Source organism: Empidonax traillii, unplaced genomic scaffold, assembly GCF_003031625.1.
Source record: "Empidonax traillii isolate 1590-97213 ecotype Southwest subspecies unplaced genomic scaffold, ASM303162v1 scaffold103:size1334136, whole genome shotgun sequence".
Lineage (NCBI taxonomy): Eukaryota > Metazoa > Chordata > Aves > Passeriformes > Tyrannidae > Empidonax > Empidonax traillii.
This window is the reverse complement of record NW_020955296.1, coordinates 1316937-1326596: the sequence shown is the minus strand read 5'-3', so window position 1 is coordinate 1326596 and position 9660 is coordinate 1316937. Positions and strand designations below refer to the sequence as shown.

Sequence of the window (9660 nt, the reverse complement as noted above, 5' to 3'; positions counted from 1 at the left end):
GACTGTTGCAAATAGTGGGGAAGAAAAATATGAAACATGGCATGAGTAAAGACTGTGCTTTTTAGAACTTCTTCCTTTAACTCATGGCTACTTGGTTAAAATGCAGAAGATGCCCTGTTTTTGAGTGAAACATGGTTATTGCTGCCTTGAAAGTTAGAGATTAGTTTATTATCCTGTGTGCCTCTAGTAACTAATTGCAGGTAGCAAATTATTTTAAAGCTTTTGGTTAGTTGTTTAAAACTCTGTAATGACGTTGAATATATGAGTAGCACATTATATTAAGCAATAACATAATCTAAAGTAAGAATTTTTCCACATAACCTATTGAAAGTATACTTACACAGGGCTTTGTTTGTTTTTGTGTTTAAAAATACAAGCATGCAAATGAATGTGCTTAGATTGCATGCCTTGATAATTTCCTGTCTGTAGCTGGAGTGTGCCTTTCCCTGAACATTGAGTTAAACTGCATCAACACACTGAAACATAAAATGCATTGGCTTGAGCTAAATGTTTAAGGTCAGAGATCTGTGGGTAAGAGAGCCAACATCTGATTTGCATAATTGGATTACTGTTGTCCAGTACACTTTCTGGACCCCATCTTCTGTTAAGTCAGTACAATGTGTAGATATAATTTCTTGGACTGCCCTGATATGTTTTAATTCAATATTCCTTATGGAGAGAGGAAGAAACCTAGGTTTAACCGCAGGTAGACGTGGTTAAGTCTAACTCACAAGCTGATGGAGAGTTCAAAGTTCATTCTTCCCTTTTTGATATGAGGATACTCTGAATTTTGAGTATCTGCTGTGTGTCCTAAAATAGGTTGAACATAGTGAGATTTGGACTATTTTTCCCTTTCCTAAACTAAATCACATTTTGTCAAGGAAGGAGGGCACCTGGGGTCACTGAGCTGAATATGAGCCAGCAACATGCCCTTGCTGTAAAGAAAGCCAACAGTGTCCTGGCCTTCATTAGGAGTGTTGCCAACAGATTAAGGGAGGTGAACCTCTTCCTCTGCTTAGTGGTGGTGAAACAATCCTGATAGTCCTGTGTCCAGTTCTGGGCTCCTCAGCACAAGAGAGACATGGACATGCTGGTGTGAGCCTAACAAAGAGCCACAAAAGTCATTAAGGGACTGGATCATCCACCGTAGAAGGCAGGGCTGGTTGAGTTTGGATTGTTTACCCTGGAAAACAGAAGGTTCAGGGGATCTTATCAATGTGTATAAATATGTGATGTGAAGGTATAAAGGTGATGGAGCTAGACTCTTCTCAGTGGTACCCTCTGAAAGGACTAGAGGCAATAGGACAAACTGAAGTAGAGAAAATTCTGCATAAGTGAAAGAAAATACCTCTCTGCTGAAAGAGTGATGAATCATAGGTGACCAGAGAGGTTGTAGAGTCTCCAACCTTAGAGATACTCAGAACCTGACTAGACAAGTTGTTTTTCTGTTTTCTGTAGTTCTTGCATATGAATGTGCTGGACGTTCTTTCAGAGGGGAAAGTGCATAACATGAAAAACATGTGCAACTTCTTGGTTTTTTTCCCTGGAAAATCCTTACTTATCTCCTTACTGCTACCCTCCTTCTCCATCTTAAAGCTTTTGGAAATCTTGAGTCCTTCTCTGCAATGATTTTTTCAGCTTCATGCTGTCATGTAACCTGACTATTGAAACTGTATTGAATGTGTGCTTGTCTAACTTTGAGAAATCACTAGGGTGTTTTACACCTTTCCATATGGATGAGCAGGGAAAGATATGCTCTTTCTTTGGAAGCACTTCAATAATATTTGGGCATCCATTAGTTGACAGGCCGTTATGTCTTTCCTCTGTGTTCTTAGTTGCCAAGTAGTATATATATGTATACTATACTATATATGTGTAAGGTATATATTTTAAAAGAGTAAATCAGTCAGAATAAAAGACATTGTAGGAAAACTGTAGTGGAGAAGTGTGGTTCTTGAGGTTTTTTTTTTCCTTTGCTATAAGTACACGTCTTTGAATACAGTGTGATTAGTTGTAAAGGTTACCTGCTGTGGCATATTTTTGGATTTGATGTAATGTTTTTTGTCAACAACAGCCAGGTCTCAAAATTCAGTACTTGAAAAAAAAAAAAAAAAGAAGAAAAAAAAGGTAATTTGAGTAAGTAATTTGCAGCTTAATGCTGTGCATGATAGCCATTCTTTTCTCTTCTGCAAACAATTGTTTAATTTCACAGTGAAGTTTTTGTAACTTTAAAGGTGGGATGGGGGAAGTTAGTTTTAAATGTGCAGGAATCTAAACTTCATAGCAATTTCCTGTAAACTCCTGTTTTGAGCCATGGGCCTGTATAAGTTCGAGAACATTGTTGAAATTGGAGAAGTTTGTACTGATTTATATCATCTGTACAACTGGCCCCTTTTGTGTAAGCAGGTTATGTAAGGTTTGGCAACTGTACTGCATTTTGGGAGATGGAAAAAGTGTTTGGGCAGTGCTGCTTTTTATTATGTCTGTGATACCTTCCAGCTCAGACGGCTGATCAGCTGCTCTTTGAGGGCACAGCCGCGATTTCTAATCTTTGCAAAAATGAGGACAAGAGACATGAACTACCAGGAAATAAGAAATGACCTGCAGCTTTAAAACTGAGGGGAAATATGGTTTTCATCCCGATTTTGCTCCTGCACCTGGAATTTCAAAATGAGATAAGCAGGGGAAAGAGAACAAGCCAAACCAAACAAACAAAAAAAAACCCACCAAAAACAACCTCCTCAAAAAAAACCATTATGAACTCCATTGGGTCTGGTTCTTGTGGCTACTGGAAAATAGACTGGATGGATTGTTAGTGGTTGTGTGTTCAGAAGGAAGTATCATATCTTTGATGATGCTTTGGCTTTTGCTCTACTTTGTTCCACCTGGTCCCTTTAGTGTAGGAAAGTGCAGTTCAGTTTAGCAACAGAATTGGTGCAGTTGCTGTAAAATTATTATTACATGTTAGTCTGTTCTTTCCCCTGCCCCTCCTTCCTTTTAACTTCCTCTGGAGTTAAGATTAAAAAACAATAAGGGAGGCAAGACTTGAGCATCTCGGAAGAACTGAATATAGTAGCCCATGAATTTGTCCAAGGTCTGCTTTTAGTTCAATGCTTCTGTAGTGCTATTTGGTTGGGGGGTTTTAAGAGTATTGATTTGTGATAACTGCTTAGCAGTGAATTTTGCCCACAATGCCTTTTTAAATTTTGTTTTGACTGGCTCTCAAGGAATTCATGTTTTCTTTTTCAGTGCTGTTAGAGTTTGTTTTACTGACCTGTTGCAATCCAAGCAGGATACAAAACTCCTCAGATGCCAGATCTCAGTCCTGAAATGTGATCGATCTAATGTGTACAAACTGAGTTTGATATTTTTAACTTCTTACAATTGTTATGGTATGCCCTGGCCCAGAGGTATTTAAAACTTTGTAATTTACATTTAAAAACACTACCACCAACAACAAAATCAACCAAACAAAAACCCTACCCAAATACTTGCCTTAGGCTGTTCATTGGTATTCAGTGTGCATCTTTTCAACTGGCTTCTGAAACTGGAAGGTATAATAGCACAGGTAGTACCAGTACCTGACTGAGATCCTTTGCTAAGTCTACTTATTTTCCTGAAACATTATGTGGGCTAAATACCCATTTTTTCAAAATGGTGAAATGAAAATGATAGGGTTTGTTAATGTACTGGACACCAGCAGAATAGGTTATATTTGAAAAACAAAAAACCCAGTCCTAAACTGTCATCTGTCCCAGAAACATTGGTGATGTCTAGACTGTTTGAAAGTGCTTGTTTCTTGTCGAGGTGAATAAGAGATGTGGACTCTCGAGTGTTCTTTAAAAAAATAAATTTTACAAAGCCCTTCCCCCCCCATATAAATAATATGCCAGTTACCATTCCAGACTCCTCAATTAAGGTTAATTTAAATGTGCTTGAATTAAATCAGTTCCTCACATATAAACAGTTATGGCATGCAGACTGATTGCTTTCTCTGAGAAGCGACTTGGGGCTTTTTGTCGTGTTCTCCCCCTGTCCATAAAGCTCCTATCAAAAGTATCTGCTCTTAGTGTAAGAATTGATCCTGTGTACTGGGGACATTTGGGAAATGCAAGACACTGGACATTACTAAAGTCCTTTATTCCTCTGCTGTTTTTCCTGGCTGAGTCTTTCTGTGATGAACCCAAGTAATGGAAGATGATTTCAGTATTTTTGACAGAAGACTAATTTGCTTAATCAGATCCATGGGCTGTTTCAAGGATAGGTAGCCTTTGTCTTTCTCTTGGTAACTAATCACATCAAGAAAGCTCCCCCTCACCCACAAAATTTTCTCTTGTTATTGTTCCAGTTAAGTTTACAGGGCTGCTTTAGCTAAGCTTGTATCATTCTTTCCATAATAATCATGGAGTTTTTTTCTCTAGGACTTGTAACTTTTGCAAAAAAATTTCTGTCTTCAGCTTACTCTCAGTGTAGGGTGTCTCAGCTGGGACACTGTACTTAATTTGTTTTCAGCTAGGTTGGTCACTCAAAATAGAGAAGCACCAAAAAAAGGAAGCTTGGCACTTTGTGCAGTTTTAACAGGCATGCAGTTAAAACATGATATTTTATGGCCTATTAGGGTCTGATGTCCAGTGTTGTGTTGCACCTTATATTGACCAAAAAATGTCAAAACAGCCTAGATGTTACTGTGGGAGAAGAGGGATGAAAGGGACTGCCCTAGCTAATTGTAGAGTCCAAGGTGAGTGACTTATCTAGGGGGAGTTGATGAGAATTGCCTCTTTCTCCAAGGAAGTTTCATAGATGGCTTCAGCTGGGTGGTTGCTGCCTTTATTCGTCCCTTCTGTTTTAGCAGCACTGCTGGGGGACCATTGGTCAGACTGCTCGCTTGCTAAGCTGAAAGGTTTGGGTTTTTTTCTTTTTGTTTCCTTGTAGGATGCTGATGTCAGCACCAGGGGTAGGGACCATTTGAGAGTGGCATGGTTTTAAATAGGCTTAGGTAGAGCAGAGACGCCCACTCCTGCTGCAGGAACAGCTGATCAGCTGATCTCTTCTTACAGTGGTACCCAAACTCCCAGTTCAGGGTCTTGATCTGAGCCAGTTTCCTATAATTCATGGCAATGGAGTGCCTGCTGCCTGATGAAAAGACGGAAGCCTCTTTGAAAAGGGGAGGAGGTTAAGTGGAGACAAAACCTGTATTTGCCATTCCATGGCTTGACACGCTTTCCTGTGATGGACCATGGGGATTCTGTGTAGCACACGGAGGGAAACTGTTACTTCATTAGGTGCTGGATTACTGCAGTGATTCAACATACTCTGAAAAGTTCACCAGAAAGATCAGCTTTATGATACTTTAGGGACACCCTGCAATCAGGGCAAGGTGGTGGCAGGGTATGTTGCTTTAAAAATGTCCAACTGAGAGAAAAGTGCTTTGAAAGAATGCTGCCTACATTCAGATTGTTCTACATGTCATCCAAATGCATATTCATCCTGGTAACCTTCCTTTGTTGTGCATTAACTCTGCTAATTCCGTGTAGTTTTAAACCTTTGCATGACACAGGCATTGAGCTTTGTATCTCTTAATGAGAATAAACGTAGAGACCTAATTTTCCTGTGACAAATTTATGTGTGAATTTGAAAGTACTGCTTTTGTACAGCAGTCTGTGTGGCCACGGGTAAAATACACGTCACCTATGAAATTATGCAACAGAGTATTTTTTAGGAGAAGGTTTTTGAGCTGGAGCTCCTTTAGTAACATAGAAAAGCCATGAGGACCCTTTGGCTTACAGACTTTTTTTATTTTTATTATTCATCTGAATGCACTGAGCTTCAGGACTGGCTGCAATTTTAATGGAAGGCTGGAGGAGAGGAATTTTGCTCAATGATAGTTTTGGGGATTTTTTTCATCCTTTTTATTTCAACTGCTTTAAAGGTTTAATGGGCCTTAGCTAGTTTTTGTCTCCTTTGTTTTTACTTTTAAATAACTGTCATGGGATTTTTTTTTTTATTTTGGTCTAAACTCCTTTTTAGTCTGCATTTATACATTTCAATAAGTACGTATGAGTAAGTGTAAGATTGTCATAGCCATGTGATATGGCACAAAGCCACCTTTAATAGCTGAGTTTTTCTTAATTCAACAGTCCATCTTTGTCTGTCTTTATTCCTGTAGAGGTGGATGCAAATGTTGCAAGCTAGTGCAGATGAGCTGGATCAGAGGACTGATTTGACCTGATCTAAAATGAGTATTTGGCCACATCAGTTTCACAGTCTGATTCTCCAGTTGGTTGCGTAGACAGGTTTTTTTATGTCTGCTTTTCTCTGTCTTCCTGTTGTTTGTCAATAGCTGCTTCCCCGCACAGTTTGAGTTGCCACAAATTACAGCTTGACTTGTTAAGGAAAACCAAAATGAGTGGCAATTTACATTCATAGGTTGTCCTGTGAAATGGGGCAGCTCAGCTACTGCTGCTGCTGCTTCTTCAGGAACAGTCAGTCTGTCCTGACTGCTGGGACTGAGAAACTTTGGGCAAGTTACCTGAGGACACGATTCTGCCTCAGCCACTCTGAAGTGAGCTCAGAAACCTGAGCACTCATCTGCATGGGAGCTTTACTATTTCAACTAGAAAACTTCTTGTTTTACCCTTGCATGCTCAGGTGTTGTGATCCAAGTGAGCAATTTCTATCTATCTGTCTATCTATGTCGTTACCTACATTCCCTCCTTCAAGTGGGATAAACATGTTAGTGATTATATATACGGCTGTATCAGAATGGTCTAAGTAGGTGCTGTGATAGCCCTGGAACTGGAGGCACACCTGAATCGTTTTGTAGGATGTACATGGAGATCAGAACATTTTAGTGAAGTGAGTTGTGAGGGACATGTCCTGGGGATGACTGTACAGCTGCCTGTTCCTCCTTGGCTGAACTGATGGCCCCAGCTGCACGTAAAGCAGCTACAGAACTGTTGTAGTTTACAAGGGGATTTTCTGTTGTGAAGGGGAGACCAGCCTGCTGAGGAACATGACAGCAATTATGGATGTAATCCCCACTTCATCCCCAAAGTGGACAGCATTCTCCCTCATAAAAAAAAAAGAAATCATTTGGCTTATTGTGTGTATGTATGTTTTCACAATGCACATTCATTTAGTTCCTTTTTGGTTCCTCCTGTGGTTGCATAGCCAGCGCTGTCTTCAGGGGTCTGGGATAATCCAGGTTGTGCAAAATCTGGTTAAGCATGAGTTTTGCAAGGCTGAGTAGATAAATGCCTCTTTACCGTGCTTTCCTGGAGCCCCAGTGCCAGGAGGACTGAGCTTGGACGCAGCTCAGTGCACTTACCCAGGTGGTGCCCATCTGGCAGTCCTGCTGATCTAATACAGCACGGGGAGCTCGGGGAGTGGCGAGTCCAGTGCACAGACACCTCATTTTGTTTAAAGGCTCACTCGGGTCAAATGCTTCCTGACACAGACCCGTGCCCCAAATAGCTGTATTGGCATTGGGATAACAATATAATTTCTCTGACTGGCTCGACGTAGCTGTGCTAGGAGTTGGCCGTGTTGTGTTCGCACCACTGCCACGTTGAATTTGCAAGCTGGATGGATATATGATGCTGGGTAATGTTTACCAGCTGTAAACTGACTGTCCTCTTCTGTCTACACAATTTCTCTCCTAACTGCACACTCTCAGCTTTTCATTCAGGTGTTGTGGGATTTGCCAGACCTTGATCTGGTCCTTTCTGTTAATGTCTATTCAAGCTACTTAAATTGCTCATAGGTGGAGTGACAGGGAAACTGGGACATGGATAGAAGGAGAAAAAATATCCAAAAAGATAATGCAGTCTTTCTAAACTTGCATGGATTCGTGTTTTATTTATTGACAGAAACAAATTTCAGGGCACTTGATTTTATTCATTTTTCTCTGTAGACTTGCAAAAGGAAGTTAAGGTGTGGTTATTGCCTTCTTTGATACGTAATTAGTTGCTTCAGAATGTGATTTAGGATATTAACTTGTAATAACTGGTCACATCAGGATAATACTCACTTAAAAATGTTTATGATAATCAAGGACTGCCCCACATTTGAAGAGAACAGTAAAACATCATAAAGAGACAAAGCTTGTGAGAGATGATTTCATGAAGGACTTCTTTTGTGCCCTGTGTAACTGGATTTTGTTAAGGTTTTGGGGACAAACATTGGTGTCTATTCACCCCTCTATGTATATTGCAAAGAGTTGCTATCCCTTCTGTTCCTAAAGCTAACCAGCATGTATTGTGGCTTAATTTGTGTATGTCTTTTTCAGATACATGTATTGGACTGACTGGGGTGAAACACCCAGGATAGAACGGGCAGGAATGGACAGCAGCATGCGGAAAATAATTGTTGATTCAGATATTTATTGGCCAAATGGACTCACGATAGATCTTGATGAGCAGAAACTTTACTGGGCTGATGCAAAACTGAGTTTCATTCATAGGGCAAATCTGGATGGTTCCTTTAGGTAAGTTCCCTTTAGTCAATAATACGGTGTAAGTTATTTCTCCTTTCCTGCAGTTATTTTGAACTGAGACTTTTTTTTTCAGTAGTCTGGAGTAATGCCAATACCTTAATGTTCTGTTTAAATGCAGTTCTTAATAGCCTTGCAAAAAATAACCTCACATACTATAAAACTGGTTTTAAAAGTACGACTATTTGTATCAATATTTCACTATAGAATGTTCTTGTACAGCAGGATTTTTTATTTGTCTTGAAAATAATTGGAGATGCTTATCCCTGATCCTAGGCAGTATAACATTTAACTAGTGACTGGGATTTTACAGTATTGTTAATGTCTTTTTTTCCAGCAGGAAATACACTTTGAGACACACTTGTCCTCGGCCCCATCCAAAGATAACCTTTATGCCATGCCTATTAATTAACCAAATTCAGGTTGTTTCAGACAACAAGCAATTAGGAAGCAGATTTTTCTAAAGATTGATGGAAAGCACACTATGGAAGTTTTGTTTGATGGCTTCTGTCCAAGTGTGCTGTTGAGTTTTGGCTTTTGTAGACACAGAGAAGTGACACTTCAGACAGGGCAGACTTAGGCATTTGAGATTGCATCTTCAGTTCTGTGCAGTGTTCAAAGGACAGGTTGTATTGGTCCTGAAGGGTGAGTGTCATTTGCCTTAAATGTCCCGGCAAAGCAATCTGTGCATTGTGGTGTGGTTTTCGTCTTCAGATTGTATAAAATGACATTTTCATTTTCATGATTTTGTAACATTTTAAATGTCAGTGTTAATAAAATCATTTTGCCTTGGTAAAAAGTTGGAGGAGTTTTATGCAGTTATGTGTAATACAATAATATGCCTCCCCCCCCCCCAAAATACCACTGCATTCGCATGGTGTTTTTCTTTTTTTTTTTTTTTTTTTTTTTTTTTTTTTTTTTTTTTTTTTTTTTTTTTTTTTTTTTTTTTTAATTGAGGGACATTCTGTGCCTGATTTTCACAGTCATGAAAGAAGAATAGCAATATTGACCTTTATAAAGGTCCTTTATAAAACACTGAAGTTCCTTGGAGAGCACTGTGTAAGAGTTAGATAATGGTGGCATTGTAAGTGACAAGTACTGACTGACAGTCAGAAGTGTAGACAAGGAAAAAAGGCCTTTACGGAAGGCAGTGGTAGCTCAAAGGCTGG

General features: G+C 39.5%; 1 protein-coding gene across 1 annotated transcript in view; it reads left to right on the top strand.

Moving 5' to 3' along the window:
• Positions 1–9660, top strand: part of LRP5 (LDL receptor related protein 5) — a 107498-nt gene that overhangs the window by 4584 nt on the left and 93254 nt on the right. The window contains exon 2 of the mRNA XM_027882202.1: positions 8288–8485. Within this exon, the coding sequence (XP_027738003.1) occupies positions 8292–8485 (194 nt within the window). The 5' untranslated portion in view covers positions 8288–8291. The remainder of the gene's footprint in view (positions 1–8287; positions 8486–9660) is intronic.